Source organism: Oreochromis niloticus, linkage group LG22 (genome assembly GCF_001858045.2).
Source record: "Oreochromis niloticus isolate F11D_XX linkage group LG22, O_niloticus_UMD_NMBU, whole genome shotgun sequence".
Lineage (NCBI taxonomy): Eukaryota > Metazoa > Chordata > Actinopteri > Cichliformes > Cichlidae > Oreochromis > Oreochromis niloticus.
This window is the reverse complement of record NC_031985.2, coordinates 22,669,009-22,696,578: the sequence shown is the minus strand read 5'-3', so window position 1 is coordinate 22,696,578 and position 27,570 is coordinate 22,669,009. Positions and strand designations below refer to the sequence as shown.

General features: G+C 40.9%; 1 protein-coding gene across 5 annotated transcripts in view; it reads left to right on the top strand.

Moving 5' to 3' along the window:
- elmo1 (engulfment and cell motility 1 (ced-12 homolog, C. elegans)) overlaps window positions 1-27,570 on the top strand; it is a 99,605-nt gene that overhangs the window by 13,211 nt on the left and 58,824 nt on the right. For 4 of the 5 annotated variants that reach the window (XM_019350797.2, XM_019350796.2, XM_013270677.3 and 1 more), the window contains exons 1-2: window positions 14,432-14,647; window positions 23,962-24,113. In XM_019350797.2, coding sequence (XP_019206342.1) covers window positions 24,036-24,113 — 78 coding nt within the window. In that variant the 5' untranslated portion in view covers window positions 14,432-14,647; window positions 23,962-24,035. Of the gene's footprint in view, window positions 1-14,431; window positions 14,648-23,961; window positions 24,114-27,570 lie in introns of those variants that run through there. The other variant, XM_019350795.2, reaches the window with a different exon arrangement.

Sequence of the window (27,570 nt, the reverse complement as noted above, 5' to 3'; positions counted from 1 at the left end):
CTTCTGTGGCCACAGGTGAATAAAATCAAGCACATGGGCATGGAGACTGCTCCTACAAACATTTGTGAAAGAATGGGTTGTTCTCAGGAGCTCAGTGAAGTCCAGCATGGTACTGCGATAGGATGCCACCTGTGCAACAAGTCCAGTCGTGGTATTTCCTTGTTACTAAGTATTGGACAGTTAAGCGTTTGTGGTATTATAACAAAGTGGAAGTGATTGGGAATCACAGCAACTAATCCACTAAGTTGTAGACCCGGAGGTCTGCCAACTTTTTGCAGAGTTAATCACTACAAACCTCCAAATTTCATGTAGGCTTCAGATTTGCTCAAGAACATTGTGTACAGAGCCTCAATTGGTTTCCATGGCCAAGCATCCAAACGTTACATCATCAAGTGCAATGCAAAGTGTTGATTGTAGTGGTGTAAAGCACATTGCTACTGGATTCTAGAGCAGTGGAGACGTGTTCTCTGGAGTGACGAACAACACTTCTCCGTCTCGCAATCTGATGGACGAGTCTGGGTTTGGTGGTTGCTAGGAGAACAGTACTTTTCTGACTGCGTTGTGCCAAGTGTAAAGTTTGGTGGAGGGGGGTTATGGTGTGGGGTTGCTTTTTAGCAGTTGGGTTCGGCCTTTTTGTTTGAGTAAAAGAAACTCTTAATGCTTCAGCATACCAAGACATTTAGGATAATTTCATGGTCCCAATTTTGTGGAAACAGTTTAGGGAGCGAGTTTGGTATGGAAGAACTTGCCTGGCCTGCACAGAGTCCTGATCTTCAGCTGATAGAACACATTTGAGATTAATTAGAGTGGAGGCTGCAAACCAGGCTTGCTTGTTCACCATCAGTGTCTGACCACACAAATTCCTATCTGGAAAAATAATCCAAAATTCCCATAAACACTCCTAAACCTTGTGGAAAGCCTTCCTAGAAGAGTTGTAGCTTTTACAGCTGTAAATGGTGGACCAACATCATATTAAACCCTATGGATCGAGAATGGGACGTCGCTCAAGTTCATATTCATGAAGGAATACTTCGCACTATACTATATTAACTTTTGCCTTATTTTTAGCATTTCCTTATTCCCATATTTCTTCAGCAAAGAACTTGGAGTTGGCCAATTCGCTTGATATTTTCCATGTATATTGCTGTTGTGAATTTGGTGCAAATACTAATGACTGAAATGTAACCCAAGTGCTGCACCATTCATTTATCCATAATTTCATGTCAACTTGTTTTTACATGGCAACAGTTCTGCAGTTGTTAGGGAGCAGCAAACAGCTCTTACCCATTAAACCAAGTGCTTCTAATTTGTCCCCACATTGCATCAGTAAATGACAAAACTGTGGTGCACGGCATGACAGGCTTTTCACAATCGGGAAACAAAAATAGAAGTAATATGTGTCTGTGTGTGTTGGCAAGAGAGAAAAAAAACTGTGCTGAATACTAAGGAGTAAAAAGCCAAAACAAAATGAGCTTTAATCAAGGAAAACTCGCATTATTTGTTAGGAACTGGAAAAACTTCAGATTTTCAAACAATATTTTCCTCATTTGTGGTGGTTTCATAGGGTAGAGGTTAACACATTCGCTTAATGCATGAAAGAACCCCAGTTTGAGAATGTTAGGAAACACAGAACCACATGAGAGTTGTGTTAGGAAAAGCATCCAGCATAGAAACTGGTGTCGAAGTTTGCTGATCTGTGCCCACTGTGGCAACCCCCATGGGAATAATCAAGCTAAAAAAAACTTATCTGTAGCAGGGTAACACTGGATGTCTGAACTTTTCTATTGCCTTAAAATTATGATTAAAAGTATCCAAAAAAATCCTACCTGAGCAGTGTTCAGTGTGTGTGTGTGTGTGTGTGTGCATGTGTGTTGTCATGCACACAAACACTGAACTTTGCGTTTGAGCAACACAAATATCCCCCAGAGACAGTCGATCAAAGCTTCATGGGAAATTTGCAGTCCGAGTCTGAGGGAGAACATTCAGCATCTTCCTGTGTGCACATCTCTGTGGGTCCCTCTGACACCGATACAATACCGTCTGAAAGCAGCCCCGGTTTGTATGTTTGTCTAAATGCCGAACAAAAAGAAAGCCTTGCCTTAGCAGCTCAGCAGCAATCATTTGCAATGGAAATTCCCTGACCCGGGATGCCCAGTCCTTCACATCCCATTTGATTCAATGGAGCACATGCCAACTCTGCCAGCGCAGTGAGCAGAGGGAGTTAAGCTCATAATATGTAACAAAACAGGTCTGAAAGAGCTTTCTAGTCATCAGCTTAACAGTAACCTTTCATTTTAAAACCTGAAGACTGTAGTCATATCTGTAATGCTTTTCTCATCACACTGTTAATATCTATATCCTTTTTTTGTTAGTTTTATACATAATATCCTGTATGAGCAGGATTTATTGTGAAAGCTGGGCTTGAATGGTGTGTTCGCTCCTGCTTGTGTATGATAAAATGCAACAAGTAATTTTTTTTGCTTTGTTTTTGATATTTTTCAGTGACCACTCATAAATCTGTTTCTCTTGTCATGGTTTTACAGCAAACATAGGCATATAACCAAAGATATTTTAAAGCGCACATGAAGTGAATGCTGTTGTTTCTCATTTAGCCATAGACGGTGTAAAAGATGATGAGAGGGGCGGGTCTGACTGTGAAACTGCTTGCTCATTGGCTAACAACTTGTCAATTGCAAGTCGTTATCCAAGGCAGCTATTTTTTTTTATTACCCCTCAGCCGTAAAAGGCTGATGTAATATCATCACTCCGCTGGGCGGGAGGGCGACGTGGACACTCAACTTTGTGAGCACGATAACTCGAGAACGAGACGATGTAGGATTTTCAAATTCATACCAGTTTGAATCTCAGTGACCTCGGCCTCAAGGTCAAGGTCAGAGGTCAAGTTTTCTTTTCTTTTTTTAAAAATCTTCTGAATCCAATAAAAGTCAAGACGGAAGTTACAGAAGATCTTCAAATTTAAATCTTCAAACTGTCGCCATCTAGTGGTCTTCAGATAAAATCCAGGTTTAAGCTACGTCCGTGTTTTACACGGTCTGCATATGTAGTGTAAAAGAGTGAACTTTACACCATTATACTTTTTCAGCCTAAGGCCTCAATTTTCTCAGCTGCAGACACGAAGAGACACTTGGTGCATTGTAATATAAATTCTCCACGGAGAAGTGTGCGCAGTCACAATAAAACAGACAGGCACGCAGACATCTGCACGGACCCTCACGTTCAACATCTGATGAAATCTACATGATGTGGAGGCGAGTGGACTCGCAGACGCATGACATGTAATCCCTCCCTTACCTGAACCACAGGGGTTATAGAAGAGAAAGTTTGCTCCAAGATAATTTAGAAATCAGGTTCAGAGGAAAGAATGAACCATCTTTTATTTCTTTAAATCAGATTCTAGTCATTTGTTTTTTATCCCTCAGCCGTAAAAGGCTGTTGGGGTATTGTCATCACCCTGCCTTGCAGGCGGGCGACATGGACACCCAAGTTTGTGAATGCGATAACTCAAGAACGAAGCAACTTAGGAGTTTCAAATTGATACCATAGGTGTGTCTACTAAAACTCTTGGACAAGTTTGACTCTCAGTAACCCCGACGTTAAGGAGGTAGGTCAAGTTTTCTGAAAACCTTGTGAATGCAATAACTTGAGAACAAGGCAATGTAGGATTTTGAAATTGATACCATACATGCATCTACTAGGAGGCTAAGAGGTACCACTGGTCAGTATTTTTAATGTCCTGGTGACCATTGAAATCAAAGTTAATGTAGACATTGCCTTAAATAAAACTGCCCACACAGGAGATAATACCAATATGGCTGGCGAATGGTGAGACTTGCTTCTGAAATACAATACATGGTATTAAGTAGTTGTTGTCATTAACCTGAGAACAACCAGAACTTTCTACTTTGCACATTTTCAAGCAGCAAAAATCAAATATAGTAGCAGAAAGATGAGCAGTTTAAAGTTACGCTTATATTTCCTGGTTACAGTATCTTCATCTGTCCTCGTTGCTTCTGTTGGCAAGGTGGGCTGCGTGACACATTAAGACTAACACTCACAGTAATTAGCATAACATTGCCATACTGCCCGTGCTCTAGGGCAGTACCGCTCTCTTTTCTCTCCAAAATGAGTGAAACTAAGCCTTTAGCTACAGTATTGTTCTTGCATAATCCCCTCTGCTCTATTCTGAGATGTACACTTAGCTCATGCCTGGTCGGCAACAGTGCGTGTGCTCTGTTTTTGCAGCTTCCTGGGATCCTGAGTGTGCAAGTAACTTCCCAAAGCATCTGTCTTTTCTGTTTGCTGTTTAGCACACAGAAGCCGTACCAACACTTCCTTCCTTACGAGCAATGATAATCCTGTTGAGAGATGAATACCCTTCAAGAGCAGTTTTCACTTAGCTGCGAAGAGATAACTACCGTCTGTGTTTTATGAATGAGAAACCTCACAGAGGAGGCCATAAAAGACAAGTGCTGTTGTCTCCAGCTTGCGTGCGCTGCTTGTGGTTATGTATGCATGTTTTCCGTAATAACCTTTTGTCCGGTGCATTTCTTTCCTGCCGTCTGGTGTATAATTTTAGCATTTTAGGAACACAAATTTCAGGGCTGATTATTGCTAAACTGCACATTTGAGAGACTGCTTCAGCCCTGACCTTGTCGAACTGATTTTGAAGAACGTTTTACGTTTTTAAGATATTTTTTTAACACGACAGGAAGCAATTTAATTATCCAATTGCTGCTTTTGTTAGGATTTTTTTTATTACCTCAGTGGCAGTTTCAGTGAGCCAGATTAGCTGGCATTTGGAAACGCTGAGTTATTGATTTGCCCTCCAGAAACGAGGGTTGATTGGTAACATAGCATGAAACTGGAGCTTGTTATAACTTATTCCCTGTCCTAAATCTGGTTGGTCGGTTGTTTTTTCAATGAAGCCCAGTTTCATAACCTCAACCGTGCCAGTGTTTTAAAATAGGCAAAATGTTTACGTGGTTGTTTGCTTCTCTGAAATGCGCCCACCTAGAGCGAGGGGCGGGGGGGGGTTGTGTGATAGAGAGGTGCTCGGATGCGCTCAGTGTTCTGCTAGAGTAGTCAAGGTCACTCTATGATGGAGGCGGGTTTAGATTTTTTTGCTTGTGAATGAAAAATGCTGCACTGGTTTCCTCCCTGTGTTACAACGCCTTCCACCTCCTCCAACACGGACCTCGCACGACAATGGGACTATAGACCTAGTTCTATAACTTCCCTTTCTATCCAATCGAAAAGCACCATAGATCCCCGCCTTGGTCATGTGACCTGACAGGGTTTTTGTTGTGTGCCTACCATCCCCACTAAACACCCTCCACACACACACACACACACACACACACACACACACACACACAGATGGGGGTCAAGGGAACTTTTTCAGGATGGCTTGTTCCTTGAAGCGTGGCCCCTGAGGCTCCAGCCCTTTGTTGTCTGCAGTGATCAGTCAGAGGGGAGCTCTGCTCAAACTCTTTCTGCCCCTACTCTCTGCCCCTTTTGAAGCATTGCACTTTAATGCTTTTCTTCATCACACACAGTTGTGGCTTTGGCAACTGTTACACACATTTTTATGGCGCTGAAGAAGAGATTTCATATTTGGTTTTGTTGACAGTGAACGGATATTTACGTTTCCACAGTGGTATTTTGATTTATTCATTTATTTTTGAGCCAAAAGTTTGTTTTACCTCAGTTTTGAAAAATTTAAAAGACGGAGATGGAACGGGAGCTGGGGCTGGGGCTGGTTTATCTATTCTTTCTTTTGATATGAGAGAGTTAGAAAAATTGTTAATAGTGCTATGATTGCTGCAACATAATTGTAGTACACCTAATTCACAAATTTAAACTCACATTTATAAAATACGATCATACAAATACGAGTTTGGGTGGCTTGAGAAACTCAACGACACGTGGTCTAAATACACTAACAGCATCCAAAGTATTAACCTTCTTATGTTATTCTGAAATATACCTAACCATTTTGTTAGATGTTGGATAGGCTCAAATGTTTGCAATGGCTAACGTGAAATGCTTGAGCTGACGTAATGTAACTAACATTATGCCTTGTAGTAACTATAGTAGGCTACTCGGCAACCATCCAAACATTTCATTCTGTGTCCTGTCAACAAAATATAATATTTGCTTTTTTTAATAAGATTCTATTTTTGTTTTGTTGTTCCATGGTATCGAATTGGTTATTAAGAATTGTGCAATTGTGTTGGCCCCAACTACTAAATTTCTGTTATCAAGACATCCCTCGGTAGTCATCATGTTATCACATTTGGGCCGTTATTTTAAAGGATTTATCTAAATGGTCTGCATCTATATACTCACAAGTCAACTCTAACAATCACAGCATAGAGACTCCACTGAATTTTCCCCAAATAAGTTTTTAAACAGTCTTCTATCTCCCATAGATTTCAGTTTCTTCAGGTCTTTGAGTGCTTTATCTTATATTGTCTCACTAAGCAGTTAGTTAGCTTGTAATAAATAACTTGTTATATGTCTGTGCTGCTACATACTGTAAAAAGTCAGTCAGCACCATTGTCAGGGTTTGTTCAACATCAAAGGTTTGAGATTATAAGCCTCTAGCAACTACATCTTTCTCCTTTCTTTGCTTACACCCCGTGAGTTTTCCGTGGAGCCGTTTATTTCTAATAAATATATTTAGAACATGACATTTAAATAGTGCTTGTGCATTTGAATACCACACCAGAGACTTACCTAAAGCCATTTCTACTGTTATGACTATAAATGTAGTCACATCAGTAGTCAATCTGTCCCTTTAAGTATCCAGCCCCCTCTTTCCTGCTTCACTTTAACAGTCCAAAATATGTAAGTTGATTACACCCCAGACCCCACGGGCCTACAGCCAGACCAGCCACTGGAGACTGGAGACGTGCATAGCATAACTGACATTTTTATCTCTTTAACCAGAATCTCTAGCTGAGGTAATTTAAGGTTCTGAAACCGCTGTTATCAGCCTCAGGATTTCATTGAGGTCCATTTAAAAATCCCGATGGTGAAGTCTGAACCGACCACTGGTTGAGTATGCGGAATTTTCTTTGGAGGAATTTGTGATGGTACTGTGTTTTTATGATAATTCTAAGCATACATCCTGTTATTTATTACTGAGGATCTAAGCCTGCCTTCCACTAAAGTAGACGTTAAGGTCTCTTTGCTGATTGCACACGTCAGCAGTGGTAACAATCCGGCACACTGATGGCTTTCAACCCAGCTGGATCCCAGCAAACTTAATGTTTCCTACTCCTGCAACAGATTCCAAGTTTGGATCTACTTTTAAAGACAATATTGGATCACAAAGTATTTCCATAACTCAGCCCTACTGTTCTTCTTCTGTTTGGAATAAATAAGCTGTGGAGAGTGGGTGTTTGACCTGGAAAGGCTGCTAAGAAGCCCAAGAGCAGAAGGTCACTCTCACACTCTCGCACACACTTTTTTTCCTGTAGCCGGCAGTGGAAAGGCTTCCGGGGTAAACACCTAATTGCACGCCTCTTTTCTGTTTTAGAGCTCTCACCGCCGACCTTGGTGCTGACTGATATTGAGTTATGTAATGGGCGAGGATGGCATGTTATTTTTAAATCTACAGAGAAAAGGGATTGTGTTTGAACAGAGCACATCGCCTATTGTGTATCAGTAAGTGAGGCAATGGAGGGAAAAAACCAATGTGTAATAGTCACCTTATGCAACACCCTTGACAACGCGCACTGTAAGTGCTGATTTAAATATACACACAGGGGTATTTTTGATGATACAGATAATGTTTTATAACCGCTTACATATCCAAAAATATCACACTTTCCATTTAGATTGATCACAGAGCAGTGATGAACCTCATTCATGAACAGTGGGTCACCATATTTGTCTGTTCACTTCTCAGCGGTTTATGATGCATGATGGATGCTGTAAACACCTGATATAATTAGATAAATAAATACATTCAGTCATTACTCATTACATTGGTAAAGAGGTGAAAGAACATACGTAGCAACTTATAGTTTGCATCTGTTATCGGGCCACTTCTCTTTTGTTTGTCTATGTTTTACAGTTGTGTTTAAAAGTATAATCATGGGAAGGAAGAATCAGAAAATGTTTATTCCCCAACCAGTTGTTGAGTGGTTGCTGGTAGCTGGTAGATGAACTTGATTGCAAAGAGGTATACAGTGCTGCACCAAAAATCTCCTTGCAGTTGCTCTGGTTGCTAGACCGATTGATGCGGTTGTGACACCAGTTTGTCTACAAACGCTAACCAACCACCAAGTGGTAGGTAAACTTAAAAAACTGCAACAAAAATCAGAACCGCCACCCTGTTTGCAGCCAATTTCACCCAGTGACACCCAGCAACCACTTGCAAACCGGTTGGGAAAAACAGACTTTTTCCTGACACCAGAGGTTACCGGGGGGTCACTGGCCAGTCTCTAGACCTATGTAACTGAGCCTTCATATGATAAGCTGTGACAGGTGTGTCCCTGTTGCTATTTCCAGTACAGTGCATGACTTACTTTCTTAAATTCTAACATTGCCTTTTCATCCTCAGTTAAAGTTGGCATGGGTTAAGCACCTTAGCCATTTGCATTATTAAAATGTAACTGTTTTCTTTTTTTCTTTTTTTCTTTTTCATGCATTACAGATAGAGAAAGGGCAGATGTTAGAGTGACTGATGGTCTGTGAAGAGTGCTGACTGCAGCATTGTGCAGACAGATAACGATATGGGCAATTAAAACAATTTGTCATTATACACAAAACAATAGTGTACAAGTGGGTTTTAGTTACGCCTGAGTTTAAGTAACTTTTAGTTAACCTAAATATTTGACCTTTCCCATTTTGAGCTTAAAAAATGACACAAATAAACTTTTTAATATCAACTAAGCTCAATGTGTAATAATTTCTTCCTTTGTGTCACAGTAACCCTGTTAATTTAAATAATAGTGGGCACTTACTTAGTTACTTATATTAAAATGAGAATACTGGTTATTAAATGTATTTGCATAAGGCTTTAGTGGTGACCTTTTCTTGATAGCTTGAGATTTGCCCCATAAGACTTTATTATCAAATTGAGCAGAGCATCACTCTGCAGTCTCTTATCTGCATGTGGGTTGTCAGTCATGCAGGTCGTGGCACTGCCTGTATCACTGAGAGGTGTGAACAGGGCGACCTCCAAGAGGAGAAGCCCACTATGGGTTAAATACCTGGGGCTCTATCAGTTTTTAGAATGAATGAAATGTGAACCTAAAAAAGAAGCCGACTTGCTTTCATTTCAGTCGCTTAAGACTCTTATCTGTGTCAACACGCTGATAACCACAAACCCACTGCACCCATGGTGTCACTGCTCACTTTCCTCACATGAAGGGAATAAATAAAGCCTGAGAAAATAAACTATAAGCATAAAGGAACAAACATAAAACAGTCATGAAAACAGAACAGGCATAATTATGAACTGCAAGCTCTGAGCTTCCCTGACATGCACGCTGCAATATTAATAGATAAGTGCAGACTCTAGCAGACAAACATCTTCTTCCTGTCTTTCTTGATCATATTAAGTGCAGTAAGTGCTTGCATGCATATTTTTCTCAGCCTGACTGTGTTTAGATAAAAGAGCTGAATGCTTTCCTGACTACACATTACTGACACAAGACATCCATCCATCCATTTTCTTCCACTTATGCGGTCCAGGTTGCAGGAAGGCTGGAGCCTATTCCAGCTGTTCTATCAAGGCAGAGTACACCCTGGACTTATCACTCATCTATCACAGGACCAAGATGCACACACTTAGACTTTAGGGTATTCTTTAAAATTAAGTTTACCGTATTTGCACTAAGTAATTACATTAGATTATTTGGGTTTACAGTACACCTGTCTGGTGCGCTGCACACACAGGTTTAGTCAATTGTCCCTGAACCCGTGTGCTGTTAATACTGTCAGACAAGCAAGGAGTCAGCAGCACATTAGCGTGTGCAACGATGTTCCAGTCATTGTTATTCATATGATAATAAGTGGATACTTGCACAAAGCTGGGCAGTGAAACTCAGCTAAAACACTGTATTTACATTTGACATTTTCTGCATTAAAATACACCCAGTTGTGTTTGGACCAATTAAGGAGCTGCTGTCGAAAATTTTGTTCCTATTAATTTTGCTTCTGTGGTTTTGCAGACTGTTGCTGTTTCTGCTTCTGCTTCTGCTTCTTTTTCTGGCAGGTCACTTTAGGGGTCACCACCACAGCAGATCATCTGCCTCCGTCTCATCTCCACCCTCAATATTCTCTGTGGTCTAATCGGTTGATGACACTGCTTGAAAAGCGTCATTTGTAGAAAATAATGACGACTATATTTTTGTGTTCTAATAACATTACTTTGATTGACGCTGTCATCGTGTAATTATACATTATTGTTTATCTTGATGGTTTACAGACCTAGCATATGCATGCATGGAGCATTGTTAATGATGATCTGGACTGGCAAGATGTAATTCGCTGGAATTTCTTTGTCCAGTAAGAATGGTCTACTGGTGCACGATAACTTCATTACAGGTTATCTCTCTTTGCATTTTATCTAGTTTGGAGTCTAAAGCAGGAAGTCTGTCTTTCTCAGTGCCCCGTTCAGTCCCAAACCCCGGGACTTTCCTTTTTCTTTTTTTCTTTTCCTTTTTTTTTGCAGGCTAATAGCTTGTGTTCATTTACCGCTGTAGTTTGATCATGCAAGTGAAACGTGTTACTCTTCTTAAGTGGAATAAGTGTGGATGTGGCTTTGAATAATAGATGAACCCCCGAAGTGTTGTGGAATTATCTTGGCCTGACAACCTTCTCTGCAAGCACAATGTGGGAATGTGCCGATTCATTTTATGTTTAAAAAAGAGAGAGAGAAAGTCTGTGAATAAGAAAAGAAGCTTTTGAAACACCAGTCAATTGGATGACGTCAGCACCTGCCTGACTTTATTCAAAACCTGCATTTGCTTTAAATTTTCAGCTAACGCTTTGATCTACAACCATGTAGAAAGAAGTGCATCCACAAGCTCACATTCCTCGCAAAGAGTGGTTATCTAGGCCATGGCCATAGAGCTGCTGACTGATATCCAGCTCCTGAATTTTATAAACAGTAACACTTGTTTTAAATATTTGCCCATGTGTTGTTGATTAATCAACATCTTGCTGCTATGTATGGGAAAATTTCTGTTTACTTTTCAGAAATAGGTCAGCATAGCTGGTAAATAAAACGGTCAGCTTTAAATTATTAGCATTCTAATATGCCAAATTCTTTGTTTTTCCACTGAATAATATCTGATTTTGAGCTCTTACAGTACTCTGTAAAAGTCTAGTCCATAGTTCTCCAGGCTTCATGAAGGACAGTCAAAGCTTTTCTTTGGATGTTGGCTGCCTTTTGTTCTGTTCTCCATCCTGATCCCACGCTGCTTAAATAACGTTGAGGTCCGGGCTCTGGGGAGACCAATCCATGACTGATAGTGTTTCAGTGTGTGTTTTTATATCCAGATATGCTTTTACCGCAGTCTCTGTGTTTTTGGGATCATTGTCATGCATGTAAACTCTTTATCGCCTCCATATATACTGGTGACAATTTGAATCAGACAGTTCAAACTTGGTTTTATTACTCCATAAGACTTGTTGCTGCTGATTTTCAGTCCAGTTCTTGTGTAATTTAGCATACCTCATCATTTTCTCCCTGTTTCTCTTCCTTGACAGTCACCCTTCCCCTGATACTATTTCTGATGAGGCTTCAGTGCACAGATCAACTGAAGGGCCACATGTATCGCTCACATCCGGTGTCAGGTCTTCACTGGATTTTTCCCTCATTCTTAAGGACATGACTTTCAGATACTGTTCGTCTGGTATAAACAGTTATTAATAGTTACTTCTTCTTTTGTCCTGCATTTGTCCAGCTTCCTCAAAATTATTGAGGGCGCTCTGCAAACCATCTGAAAACATACAAGTTTTTTAAGTGTGCAAACTTTTTAATAATAGCTCTTTGGGAATCACCTTTTTGGTGTAAAAATGCTATTTTATGCCTGTGAAACATTGTTATTTTTGAGACTGTTAATAAATTCAGCTAAAGAAGTGGGAAAAAATAATGTGATAGGCTGCTAGTTACAAAAGTCCCCAAAGATAGACACAAAACTAGCTCATCCCGTGGAGTTATGTGCTCTGATGTGCTTAAGTGGCTTAATTTAATAGACAAAAAAACAACAACCTCACAACATTAAACTGACAATGGTCTGGTAGGAAAGTGAGTAACAAAGGCTTTCTGAAAGTCTGCAGAACTATTGCTCAAGACCAATTTTTAAAAGAATTACAAAAGCATTTGGCTTTTTTAAAGTGAGGAGGGGGCTTGAAACTTTTGCACAGCACTGTACAATTGTAGTAACTTATCTTACTACAACTTAAGTAAATATCATTGCATTCATTCTACCAACCAGCTAAGGCTGAATAGCCCAAGACTAGAGCCACAAACAGACCAGACTGCTTCAGTCAGTCTGCTGCTTTTGGATAAACTCAACACATTTCAGATCTAACACAGAGATCGTAAAATCAACTAACCCCCCCAAAAATGTATGTGTAAACATTGCAGCACGTCAATCAAAATTTTTGAGTATCGACCCCCTCGTCACTTACATGCTTAAATTTTGGGTGTTACCATTTAGCGCCTTTTCTGTTCTGTTCTCTGTGAACGAGGAGCGTCTACGGGCAGTTTAAATTCTTGTTCATCATTGCGTAAACATCTCAAAACACTTGCACAAAATAGTTTACTTAAATGCTGTCTGTCCACATGCTCACAAAGGGCCAAGCATAAATATTTCCACCTCGTTGTGGTTTTTTTTTTTTTTCTTTTTCTTTTTTCTTCCTTTTTTTTGAGGTTGTGTAGGTTTAGACTTTTTGTTCCATTTTGAAAGCGGGGTATGCATATTAATTGCATTTGTAGAATTATGCCAAAATTAGCTCGATAGAGTTTGACTGCAGATCATAAGACTTTTAACTTTGAAAGAATGGGGAGGTGTCATTTCTTCAGTGGTGTTGTACAGTTTTTGAGTTTTAGTGAGCAGATGGTGACATGGAAGAAATGTCACGTTCGCCAACCTCGACAGATATGTCGTAGCATCCTGGATGAATCATGAGGGCTTAAAGCGACTACAAAGTCAGGACATTCAAGGAGGAGTTTAGATAGTTTGGACAGATTAATAAAGCTCTGGCGTGCTTCTCTCTTTGCTAGCTTTCGTCCCTCTGTCACAGTTTGCTGACAGTCGGAGGAGTATATAACCCAGATATTCTTAGCTCTATAGCAAGGATATACGTCCTCTAAATATTTTCACTTCCTCAGGCCAGGATAGTTTCCAAGTTTGGCTCGGCCGATCACATGACCTCTCATCTCGCGTGCAGGCCTGTCATCTTGCTCATATTTCTGTGTCTTGAAACATGAAAGACTTAAATGAGGATATGATATATTTCAATTGGCATGTTTTATTTTCACTGGTGTGGCTGAGCTGAAATGTTTTCCCGCTTGGACGCTCGCCTTTCGGAGGCTCCCTGGAAGAACCGAGAGTGCCGACCGTTTGTATTTATGGGGCTGACTCTAACCAAAGTTGACCTCAGCCTGGGTGGAGCAAACATCTGTTTTTTGTGTGTGTCGCTTGCACAGATGGCCTGTTGAGCTCTCAGCTGGAGATGAAGATGTCATCGTCTTGCACAAGCTGTAAATGTTTAATTTAGGCGTTTGGCCTGATGATCAGCGATCTTTTGTGACAGTATAAACCATCTGAGTCACTCTGTTGTTGCAGACAGTTCTGCCGCTGTGGTAATTAGGGGGAGCGAGAGGTGGAAGTGAAAGTGTGAGCTACACTGGTTGATAATATCTGAATCCATACATGAATTCATCGTTACTCTCAGTCCATGTTTTGTTGCCATCATTTTGGATGCAGCAGCAGCTTGGCTCTCGAACAAGGGCGAACCTTGCTCTTTATTTTTGGCGTGCTAAATGTCACTGATAGGTTAGCTGTCTACTCTGACATATTACACACAGAATAAGTCTCGGGCTTAATTTGTTGTGCTCGTAGATGGCTATTAAGGCTTCAACAGTTTAGACTAACACAGTGGAGCTGGAGTAAGGGGGCACTGATGGCATATTCATAAGCTATAATTACCCATAAGTAATCCAGTCACCTCACTGAGTGTGTTTTTAATTCCTAGGCTTGAAACAGATGCATTGTTTGTCGTTCCTTGCATGTGAGCTTTAAGTTTTAAATCCACCAGTCTTTTCTCGGCTGTTGTCGTCTCATCTTTGAATTTACCGCTTTTTTTTCTAACAGACAGACCTGTTTCCTCCTCACTCGAAAAACGCCTACTTCCTCTACTTCCTCCTTCTGTCTCTCGCAGCACTCTGTCGGTTGCTCTTTTGCCTCAGGGCGAAGCACTGCACAGACCGTGGTGAACTTTTTGTTTGTGGCTTGTGATGCTGAAGGCACTTTACTTGGAGGCAGATTGTCACACCGAAGTCGCCCTCCCCATCCTGTTATTGTAGTCGCATGCACAAAAAGCAGGTGGATTGGGAAGAAAGCTAAGGGTACTTGTGGATGTCAAAGTCTTGCGGGTGAGTCCTCAAGTCTTCAGTACTTTTCACTCTTTAAAAGGCTACACAGGATGCAGTAGGCCTCAGGGTGTGGCTCCGTGTGCTCCCCTGCCTCCTTTAATCTCCAGTGTGCCACCTCCTTAAGCATGGCCATTGTGTGGTGGGATGTTTGCCGTCTGGAGTGGTAAAAGTCTTGGTATGTCTGTTCCAAGAACAGGGAACTTGCGTGGGTTTTCCTCCAGCAAACCAAAGAAGAATTGCGCTGTCAAAGAACGGACGAGGTTAAAGACAGCTGAGTCTTGTGGCCTCGTAATTTGGTGGGATGGAAATGTGGTGTCAGTAGTTTATGATTTTGGATTGGCTAAAGAAAGTGTATACTTACACAGCTGATAAATCTGCTGCATTGGAAAGTAATTACTTGGCAATATGAATGTTCCCTCACGATAAACATTAAGGATTAGTTTTGTGCTTTGGGGCCTAATTTTGCCTTAGATTTTTTTTCTATTTCTTTGTCTCAGTTTTTTTGTCTCCTCATCACTAATCATTTCAGTGTTTTTATTACTTGGTTTTACAGAATATCATCCAAGTACCTCTAATTGTTTCTGATTCACTTGTTTACCTTAATTTGCCAGCTTGCTCTGCTCCGAGCGCTATACTAAGGCTATGTTTGTTATTTTTTTGGTGGTGCATCATAGCTCCATGCTTGTTTCTTTTCTTGTGTGTGTAGATTTATGTTAAAAAAAAAACATAGAGATGGTATATTGAGCGGCACATGTGAACTCATAAATGCAAAAGTCAGCTTGGTGTTAGCGGCATAATTGCCTTGCAAGAGATTGGCTGGCTGCTGCTGAGAGTTGTTACGAGCAGCTGGTAGCGACCTTTGACAGGATATCCTGCTAGTGTTGTGTGAGCGAAGGTGGTTTGTGACACAGAGGCCCGCTGAGAGGCACATGGGTCGCACAGAGACTTTAGAAACTATAGAAAATGGTCTATTAAATAATAAAAAAAAATTTTTTTTAAATAACTTGGCTAGATTGTTTTCTTTGTCCTGTTGGTTTGCGAAGTCCCTCAGAACGTGGCGCTTCCTGTTTGTTTGAATCATGATGCCACATTTCTCAACCCTAGCTTTACCCTTTATGTCTTTGTCCTTTATTTGAGGCCGTTTTCTCAGCCCTTTGTCTTCCAATCAGTGGTTTTTCCTGTCGACTGGGTGTTAGGTATGCGTCTGTTGTGGAAGAATGGGGAAAACAAATAAATAAGCATGAAGATTTTAAGATTAAGTGTACTCTTGCTGTTATGCCTTTCATGGCTCTTGGGACTGTGCTCTGTTTTGTGTTGATATTCTATTCATCAGTGATTCCCAGCCAGGCGAGTTTTCTTTTTTTTCCAACCTCCTAAATGGTTGAAATGTTTAATTTATGCCAGCAGTAATAGTGCAAATGTAACTGAGCTGTAATAACTACTAGTATGCACACTTCTGTATCGTTATTAAATCATATCACGTTAAAGTAACATATTTGGAACATGAAGCGTCAGACGGTGTTTATAGTTGGGAGACCTACCTTAACTACAGGGTGTGTTTTGTATGTATGCTCACAATAAGTGTAACATGAACATCTACTATGTGTGTAGACGTGTAAAGGTGTCACCTTTAGAGCGACAATAACTCTAGGTCCTCTGCAGCATGAGTATGGCGTTTGGTCTCAACTCAAATAAAAGATGGTGGTCTTTTTGAAGACACACACACACACACACACACACACAGACACTAACCCCTGCAGCTAGGCGGGCCCTTTGTAGAGGCATCAGATGAAGAGCTTGAAGGGGTTCTTTTGAAATCCAGCCGGCACACAGACTAATACAGACACACCCACACAAAGACAAAGTTACTGATCTCTCCATATACAATTCTTGAAGCTCTCATGCGAAAGCAATAAACATGGAACCTCTCCCACACTAATAGTTCACATGATACCGTGAAACCTTGTGGTGCAGACACACTTTAGGTACACAAGAGCTTGGGTAACCAGATGTGGTATGATAGGATTTTTTTTTTAAAAGCAAAGAACAGAGATTGTGCTACGTTGCATTTTGCTTGGTCTTTGTAGATACAGGGGGATAAAAAGGTCTTGTTAGTGCTTGCACGTTTGATTTCCCATGTTGAACATGTTTAGTTATGTGACAGTGGCATATTAAACTGTTCCAGAAGCATAATTAATACTGTTCAGCATGTGCAGGTAATCCCTGATTCAGACCGCTCCAATCAGTCCCTTTCTGCTCTTTTGTATGATGAAGGTGAGCGCAGTAAAGACCACAACGATATTATATGTCATATACCAGCTATTTGCTGATAACTTTAATAAATCTCAATCGGTCAAGCCCCACCCACGTCCTGTTCAAGCCTCCTTTTGACAAGGGTCAGCCAATCAGAATAAATGTGGCTCAAAGGTAGTGGGAACGGCTCCCAAACCAGGAGCTGGTCGGACGATAAAGTGATGTGCTGCACCACGGCCTAGTAAAAGAAATGGGGACTTCTTTGAACTCTAGTAGAACCACAGAATGAAAAATGAGCATAACAGATCTGCATTATGTAAGTTGTAAGAAGTTGAAGTTATAATGATGAGCTTCAGAACAGTTAGGAAACTTGTTACAATCATGAGAAGTAAGATGAGTCAAGTAGAGAGTTGTGTTAGAGATTCGAGAAATTTGGCTACATTTTTTACAACTTTAAATGATTTCTTTTTTTAAAAAAAGAAAAAGGTAAATGCATTAATTATTAAACTGTGTATTTAACCAGACTTTAATAACCAAATAAAAAACTATGTACAAGTGTTAGCCGATAAGACTGTCTAATGCAGGGGTGGGGGTTTATTTTCCCAAGGTGCGGCCCTCCACAACAGTCCCAGTTTCTAATGTGCCCAGTCCTGATCCTGGGTGAGGCTGTTTGCACATATCAGCCTCCTCAGGTCATGCTGCTTTAAATGCCACTTAAGTGTCTGAGTTAAATGTGTTAAAGGCTTTTCTTTGATATCTGACGTTCATCGGGGCAAAGTGCTGCTAGGCGACACATCACGGTGTCCAAAACGTGCCGTCTCATGGTCTCTGTAACAACATTGACGCTCTCACAGAAAGTTTCTTGGAGGATCAGCCCAGTCTCACCATACTCTAGCGCAAGTCACCCTGCGGTCTGATACGTCCATATAACCCTTGTCTTTCTATTTTTAAGCCTCTGTTTCTCCTTTTCTTTTGTTCTACTTTCTAACATATCTATAATGTGCTGTTTTACTTTCTTTTTTGCTCTATTTCTGTTTATTATTACATTTTCTCTGGCTTTCTATTTATTATCAGTACTCTTAATTTTAACTTTCTCTGACACGCTGTCGGCCCCGCTTTCATTTGCGTTGCTTCTCGTAGCCTTCCTACCTCTGTTCCTACTCGTGTTCCCTTGCATTTTTCACCTTCACCCTCCCCCTCCCCTCGTCCCTCCACAGATTGTGTGACCCTCCTATTACACATCATGAATTATTGAGGTGAAACCTAGTATTGCCTAACAAAACTCCCCTCTGTTTCCTCTGCTGTCATCATCTCTCTTCTCTTTACTGATGGCTTTGTTCCTTAATTTCTTCCTCTGGCAGGTGACAGAATCACACAATAATAAACTGTTTAATTTAATCATATAGTACATTAAACTTATAAATGGAAAGATGCATAAATGAAATTTTTACTTTGATTAAAAAAAAGCAAAACAGCCATAATTCTTTTCTCTGCACTTTTACCTAAATTAAATAATATTCTCTCTCTCTAAAAAAAATGATACCCTCTCCAAAATTCCAGTATCAACAAGGCTCTAGTTTCTTCTGTTTATATGTAATCATGGGGAAGACAGATACTGTAACCCAGCACTAAATGCCTCCTGGTAACAGCAGGTGGACGAGTGTATAAGGACAGATTAATTGCACACATGTACTTTCAAAGCTTACAATAACTTTGGGCTTGACTCTGGAACAGTTAGGCTGTGGGTTAAGGCTTTTCTGCTCCTCGACTTACAGTACCAGGTCAAATTCTGACCAGTCAGTATATTTTTTTTCATCTTCTGTTGTCCAATTTTGATCAGCTTGTGCAAATTTCCCAGTTTGTTCCTTGTTTTAAACACTGCTCCACCCAGTGGGGCACCCAGTGTGGTCTTCTGCCCTGTAGCCCGTCTGCTTCAAGATTTGACGTTGTGCGTTCAGAGATGCTCTTCTGCATACCTTCAGTGATTATTTGAGCAACTGTAGCTCCAAGATGTCTGGCCACTCTCCTTTGGCAACAACTATCCAGAAAACTGCTGCTCAGTAGATATGTTCAGCTTTTGTACCATTCTCTGTAAACCCAAGAGTGTGTTATGAGGGGCAATCCTAGTAGATGAGCAGTTTCTGAAAAACTCAGACCACCCTGTCTGGCATCAACAACCATGCCACATTCAAAGTCACTTAGATCACCCTTCTTCCCCATTCTTATTCGCCTTTACCATGTCTACATGCCTGAATCCATTGAGTTGCTGCCATTTGATTGGATGATCAGATATTTGCATTAACAAGCGATTGAATATATGTACCTAATAAAGTGGCCGGTGAGTGTATATGTATTATTTGGGTCAAATTCTGCAAAATAATATGTTTCTGGAGAGAGAAGCGGAGCACGGAGTGGAAAAAGAGGTCGATGAAAGCAATAAAACATCAGATGCGGCAGAAAAGCAGAGAAGAGAAAAGAAGCGGGGTCAGATCCAGAAGAACTGAGTGACGGGTTTTGCAAATAAAAAAAGATGGAATGAGCTCTGTATCCCGCTGGCCTGCTTAACCCTCTAGCAGAGCGTAAAATAAACACACTCAGTCACTCACACTCAGCTAAACCAGGTTGCAGCAAATCACCTGCTCTGACATGATGAGCTGTGACAGCAGCTAGCGCGATAACAAGGTTCCATTTACAGTGTAAAGAGGCTGCAGCGAGATGCCAAAGTGACAGATAAGGGAATTGATACACAGACCACATGGCTCATGTAAATCATGAGTATCTTTCGTACATATGAAGGCAAACGTATACGGACGCCAGACAAAATCCTGGTGTGAAAAGCTTGTTTCTAACAAGCTGTTTGCAGGAGCGCGGTGTGTCAATCGCTAGAAAAACATGTTGATCGAATGAGTCCTGGACCACTTGTAGCTCCGGCGTGCTATGTGTGTTGAAACGTTGTGTTTCTCAATTAAATTGAAGCCTTAGATAATGTGTGCGTGTGTGTGTCCTGGTACCTGCACATGTGTGTATTTCCAATCAATATGCCTCAAGGCAGTCCATCTTTGAGTCATCTGAAGTTCCTCGAAGATGATGACAAGGTGCTGGGAACACACACACACACACACACAGATCCAAACGCACAAACACACACACACTGCTCATCCTTATTGGAAAAACAAATCCTGTGTCAGGAGAATGAGCTTGTGCTCTGACTTAAGGTACAAACAAGTCTCTCGAACTCTCCACTTAATGGATCTTCCTGTAATTTTTGGTTATTTCTTTGTGTTATCACAGCAGGGTACTCGGTGAACTGAGCCTAAGTATTGGTGCAGACATATCACAGTAGCTATCTTTGGCATTTCTGCACTCCGGTTTCATGTTACTCATCAGATCCTGCTATGTCTGTGATAACATCAACAGAAATATGTCCCAGTGGATTTTACTGTTTGGCTTTAGTTACAACTGGAAGTCCCAGAAATTGCACTGGTAGGTTTAGTTAAAGCAATACGAAACAATTACATTCAAATAAACTGCTTTACTTATTTACTTTTTGTGGGTGTTTTTAAAAGACAAAAAGAAGATTGTTGATTATAGACAACCACTATAGGATTTTTAATGCCCGTACTTGATGATTTAAAAACCCAACATTGCACTCTGGTATCCAGCCATCCATTTTTTTATGCTTATCGACTTCATTTTTCAGTTTTCATTTATTAGGTGTTATAAATGCCAGTACCATCAAATATCATCAAATAGCTAATATAGGCTTAGAACCTAAAGAAACGACAACTGAGTTCTGTTGTGGATCCTTGATATTTAGATAATGCTAACATGTTGGTGCAGAAAACAGTGTCAACTTAAAGTCTTAGATTCACTGTGATTCTGTGTTAACCTTTAAGGATAAAGTTTAGCATGTACCCTTCATCTCACAAGGATCTTTAATCCACTGTGTTGTACGTGTGCTGGAATAATCAGGGAAACTTTGGAAATGGGAGCATCTGAAGAGCATGTGAATGTACAACTTTAGCTAATTTTATGGCTCTTCATCCAACAGCTGTTGAGATTAAAAGTTGCTGTGATATTTTAACCTGGAGGAAACTGACAAATTAAACAGTGGACTAACATTAAAATCACTGGAATATCAGGGCTAACAATGTTGACGGCAGTCTCAAGAACAGCAGATTTCTAGCTTTCATTTTCTGTCTCTCTGTGACTTCGGGTCAGTTTTGAGAGGGATGATTATCTGTACATAGATGACTAATGCGGGTTTGTTTGTATAATGCAACTGAATGAATCATACATGTGTTAGTACAGTAAGGCTCCTGTATTTGGGACATGTATTTTTAACATGGAAAAAACAGGATGAGCCTGAAATGTATTTTTTCTTCTTCTTTTCTTAAAAGGTACATTTTTGTGAACAAATGGAAAAGCAGGATTCAAGAATTCAGTTTATCCAGATGTTTACATAGATTTCTTTCAGTGTTGTCTTTCCGTTTAGTTTTCCTCATCTTTTGTGGCATTATCTTTTCTGCGTAAGGTTACAGAGCTGGAAAGCGGAGCAAAACACTAATTTACTGAACATCACTGAAGGCAAAGTGTATCAGAAAGTATTTAACATACATTAAGAAACTGTTCTAATCTTCAGCAGGCACGCTCGTTCAACGCAGAGGGCTGGAGTGACTCATTTTTGTGAAGTTGTGACAAACGTGACTTGAGTATGGGCATGCAGTTTGGAAAGAAAATGCATCCACATCTCAAGCTATTGATGCAGCAGCTGCCATGGCAACGGGCCCTTGAATAAAGGCTACATGGATTATTATGGGGTGAATCACACACAACGCCAGGCCGGTGTCCTTAAATTAACACATGCTCTTTAAATACACACGTGCATAGATTACATGTGGTCAGTGTTTGTAAACACGTCTCCAGTCATCCATCCACATGTGCTTTTGCCATGTGTATCAACACTATAATAACACCATATTCCACTCAGCAGTTTTCTCCCAGGAATTAGTCTGAGCCAACCATTATACATTATGCATTTTCAAATTAAATATGTAATCAGACTTCTTCACCAGGAACTAGGATTATCTGAGTTTTCTAGACAAGCTGAGAAGGTAAATTATTGATGCCTTCCTCAGTTGATTTGGGGGATTTCTATGCTACATTTTCCACTCGAGACTCGTCCACCGGCAGGTTTCATTAGACCCCCTGCAAGGACACAGAAGTGGTTTTGCTCAGCTCTCCCCGCATGGTTCTGGGTGACTCTGATTTGCCTTTCTTTAAGCTGTGGAAGCACAAACTGGCTTATCCACAGCCTTTCAGGTCGATCTGGCTGTCGTCTCCTGTGTGAGATATCATGCCGTTTTTGGTGCCCTGAAGGGCTGTGCACCGGGACAGGGGCCAGGGAGGAGGATTACAGGTTCAGTGTTAGCGTTGGGGTAATTGCATGAAAGTGGAGTGAGTGTTGACGTCTTTTGCCTTTGCTTTGTTTATGAACAAGAGTTCACATAGTTTCTTATATGGATTCAAGGTATAATTGTAAAATTCAGTTTTGTTGTGACCCATCCCCAAGTCAAGTACTAACATCCATCTTCTTTATCTTTTTAATCTGTGCTTCATTGTTTCTTCTACTTTCCTCTTGCAGATCAACTTTTTCTTGTTTTTGTTTTTTTTTTAATCTGCAGCTAATCAAGCCTTTTTTTCAATCCAAGCTAAGATATCTGGGTCATGTCACTTAAGTAGTTTACTGAGACTCGACAGAGCTCACCCAGAATAACAGAAGACATTGCTCAGATCTTTTAAAGATTGTTTCATGCGCCCCACGATGAGTAAACTGACCTTTTTATATGCTAAATTGGAGGAATACCCCTTGAAGCAAGTGCTACTGCACAGGGCTGTGGAAGAAGCTCTGCACTACTAACGTGTTCAACCGCTTGCTTTTGACTCTTACGTTCATGCTAATGTGGTTTAATGTGGCAGTTACATCCTCTCTCCCAAGCTACAGGAACTATTATGTGAAAATGTCCAAAGGGACTTTCAAACTGAACTGTTCCACTGCTTGAGTCACAGGAAGATGCTGCTGAGTGGTTTATGGTTTTTCTGCTGGATAAAAATGTCTGAATTGAGGCTCGAACCAAGAGTAGCAGCTGAATTTTGACTCGAACAACAATGAACATTTTGAATATATCCAGATGTGTGGACTTTTTGTCTTCCCTTTTGGCAGTGAGAGTAAATGCACTTAGTTGCTCTAACGTCCTTCTGAATTCTTGTACAGAAAGTAACTGCAGTAACCACATTTAAAACTCCAGTTTTGCAAAATACAGAGAGATTTACGTGGCTCTGATAGGCTTAATCAGCATTGTATGAGCTTGTTTGGCGAGGGCTCGAATTTATTGGATGGTTATTTATATGTAAATGTACCACACTCCAACTTTAAATTAGTCTACCCCTGGAAAAATTGATCTCAGAGGACAAATAAAAAGTCTGCCTGCCTTAGTTTGCATAAGCGATAGTCAGAAGTTTAACTGCATTCACGTATGACTTTCAGTGCCAGTATTTGCAGGAATAAGCATGAAGAGCATAGTGCTTAACTGAAGAGCCTGTCCTAGCTGTGGGCTAATGAACAGCATGCAGTGTATTTGTGGTTTTTAAACTGGTACTGATGATAAACCCCCCACTGTTGTTGCCCAGCCTTACCTGAGAAGATTTCTTGGTACGAAATAAAAAGAGCCAGAGTGTTTACTTTCTTGTGGGTGCACAAATTATAGTAAATTGATGTAAGTAGGTCAGTTGACTTACTTCCTCTAAAAATTTAAATGCTATACGAAAGTGAACGTATTGGTTTTAGCAGTTCACTAGCTTCTCCTGAAGATGAGTTTCATTTGCTTGCGCTCACCCCCCACCCCCAGAGCGCTGTGTTGCACTCGTGTCTTGTTTTTCAGCGCTGTCCTTGTTGACCTTAAAATAGTCTTTGAATTTCAACAACTCTAACACAAGCAAACATCAGTGACTAATGTGCCTCATTTCTGCTTCTTTTTGTTCCCCTTCACTCTGTCCTACAGGTTTGGATGAGCCATCTTCAGTAGTACTGACAGAGGTGTGAGGCAGTGAGGCTCTCACCCCCACCCCGGGAGCCATGCCGCCGCCGGCAGATATTGTCAAGGTGGCCATTGAGTGGCCGGGGGCATTCCCCAAGCTCATGGAGATAGACCAGGTATGTGCCTCAGTGCAACAAAAGACACCGTCATCTCACGAGCACACATTACTGTCCTTTAAATCCAGCACAACCAGTAAAAAATGTTTGGGGTCTGTGACGATCACCGTGCAGATTTAAAAACCATAATCACAGTGCATGTTTTGTATGAACACATTATTGCGCAGTAATCCGTTGCTGTGTATATAATGAAATCGCTTGGATGTTTGTAGGTGTCTCTCTCTGGAGCGGCTGGGCGGATGTGATCAGGGCTTGGTGCGGCTTTTGCGTTGTTCCCATCAATTATACTAATTAGCCTCAAGGAAGTGGGCTTAATTAAAGATGTTTAACAGTTAGTCACAGCTTTGACATAGCTTTAAAGAAATTTCACTGAATGCAAAGAGGCCGGCTCTGTCATTAAGAAAAGTATTTGGATGTTTGTGGGTAAATACCTGGGCTGTTTAGCTCACTGTCAGAGCAAAAAATATTCATATGATTGGAGGTGAGATTTGGTATAAAGCACAACACAATGTACAAAACATTTAGATGTGCAACCTTTTCACTCTTGTCTGCTATGGAAAATAAACTCAGTTAAAGCTTTATGCATCTGTCACATTACAGTATCAATGAATCTTAGTGATGCTGTTTTTTAAAATGGTCACAGCTGTGGTCAGAGGCGTTATGTGATATCTCTTGAACACCTTCAGGGAAACTTCAATAGGTTTGGACAAAAGCTCTGTTGAATCAAAGGAAAAACTTTGCCTGTCAAAGGTCGAGGTCTCTGTGACCTCCTGCTCGTTTGACTGTGATATCTGAGGAACTCCTCGAGCGAGTTTTGCTTCATCTGTTCACTTAAAGTAATGGTCGTGGTCAAGGATCACTGTGATGTCATGTAGTTTTGGCCATTACCCGAGACGTTCAGCATCATAATGTTCTGTTTGTGGCGATTATTACACTGTAACTCGCTTTCTTTCAGTTTCTCCCTTTCACCGTCACTCTCTTCCGCTATCTCACCCTATCCCTAGTGTCCTCTTCTTCCAGCCTCTGTATGAACTTTTTTGCTACATCCATGAATCTTCTCTGTGGTCTTCCTCTTTCTTCAATCTGTGGTGTTTTCACTATTAAATTTCTTTCAAGTCTTCACTTGATATGCTGCATGCATCTGGACAAACATAGATCTAAACTGCAACTTGAGCGGTTGGTGGAGCTCCACGACTGCAAGGGGGGTATTTATAGTTTGTCTTGGTTTTTTTTAAAACTGTAACATTAAATAGCTGCAATGCTAAATACTGAAACCCCATCAGTGCATATCTATATATTCCACTGATTTACATAATGCAGTCGCTATGTTAATGCTCAGCAGTTAACAATACTGGTGCGTGCTTTTTAAAACTGAAACTGCACTTCTGTGTAGATTTGCGTCGCAGCTGCTTTCGCCTGCACGCAGCTCGCATCCATTACGAGCCCAAAGATAATGGCCATGCAGTATGTCAGCAGATTGTCGGGGTCTATCCAGCGCTAGATTAGATGCTAATAAAATAATTAGCCCAAACAGCGACTACCCCATGTGCGTGTGGGGGGACATGTTTGCTGTTACTTTGTTTGATTGCACATACAGTTTTATAAATTGGCCTGTTTGTTGTTTGTGTGACTCACAGATGGGCTAATGATTGTAAAAGCTATGAGTCACCGTGGTAACCGGAGTCACAATTGCCATTCTCAATGGATGAACTAGTGAATGAAGTATTGAACTGTGAAGTACATGTGCTTCTGGTGCTTTAAACACTTAAGTAGAGATTTAGGGGATGTGGTTTTTGTATTAAATGCCCTCCTTATCAGCAGCGCTGTTCCAGTCTGAGTAGATTGCCTTTAGCTTTGCTTAGGTCTGTCTTTACTTCTTTAAGCCACCTCTCCTCCTCCTCCTCCACCTCCTTTTATCTCTCCCTGTCATCTTCCTCTTGTTCCACCTCTGTGTTGCCTTCCTCCTCTTTGTCCTTCTTTGCTTTCGCTCTTGTTCGCTCCCCCCTCGCACTCCTCCTCCCCGTGTTTTGTTGTGACTGCGAAACTTGCGCGCTGTGCCTCTTCCTCTCTTGTCCTCCACCATCAACCCCCACCTCTTCCTCCTCCCTCTGCATCTCCTCTGTACAATAGGCCCTGCAGCAGCATATGGCTGTCTGACTCATGCGACGGGGAGTGGGCTTCTGCAGCTCGAGCTGTTTTGATACCCAGAGAAAGTGTGCGTGTGCGTGTGTGTGTGTGTGTGTGTGTGTGTGTACATGCCTGAAAACTTGTATGTGTAAATTTTGTTTGTTTACGTAGGTAAAATTCTGCTTAAGTGAAAATGTGCGTGGGTGTGTTTGTGTGGCAACATGGATAGTTGTTACTGTTCATGCGTGTGCATGCTTATTTGCTGTGTGTGTGTGCGTGCATGTGCCTGTATCCATGTGCATGCCGATAAATATGTGTATTTTTTATTATTTCTGTCTGTTTGTATATGTGCCTCTGCAGTGCACGCGTGAGTGTGTTTAGGCTACATCTGCTTCGGTGTGCGTCTCTGTGATTTCTGTATCTCTCCAAACATCTTCAGGCACAAAAGTCCAACCTTTATGTAGGAATGCGGGGGAATCGCTACAAGTTTAGACAATTGTTTTTAAGTGTTTTATTGCTTTTTGTTTATCAGAAAGGCAATAGAGAAACTGGGGGAGGATTGGGTGGTGGGGTTTCTGGTGGAGCTGTTTGCAGGTAGAAAAGGAGCAAGAAACAAAAGAAGGGAAACAAACTCTAAGACTAACGGCCTGTTGGAGTAGGTGTATTGCTTAGTTTTAGGTAATGTGCTAAAATTGGTTTTAGATTTGTGTCACTGCTGTGGTTAAAAGATAGCAAACTAAAAATAAAGGGATTTATTTATATTTTGGCGTGTGTTTGTGCGCATTCGGATCTAAGCACAGTGGTTAACAGAAGAAAAGTCCAGAGGGATATATTAAACTGTTTCCTTGAGTGAAATAAGACTAAACGCCTTCAGTGAATGTGCAAAAATGGCTAGCAGGTTCTAGCGGGTCATGCTTTATTGCATGTAAATGACCTCGGAGGGGGAAAAAAGAATAACCACTAAATGTGCTAAAGGAGAATAACTCCTTAGATAAACTATTGTGTGGAGTAACAGGAGCTGAAATCTAGTGGGTGGTACAGGATCTTATAGATCACAGCTTTGCTTTTCACCTTTGTACAAAGTGAATTCCGGTTATGTAGCAGGTGCTACACTTGAACTGTACTCCTGACTGGGCTTACAGTAAGTAAAACAAAGTGGCTTGTGTGGGTTGAAAGTAATAGTAAAGGAGAGGAAGATGTAGTGGGAGGTTAGACAGGGAAATGGTAGATGGGAAAACAGAGTCAGTTTAAAGCTTGGAGAACTGCTTGTATTTATAGGTACATAATAAGCAACATATAAAGTAGGGTCACTGGAAGCATCTCTGTGGGT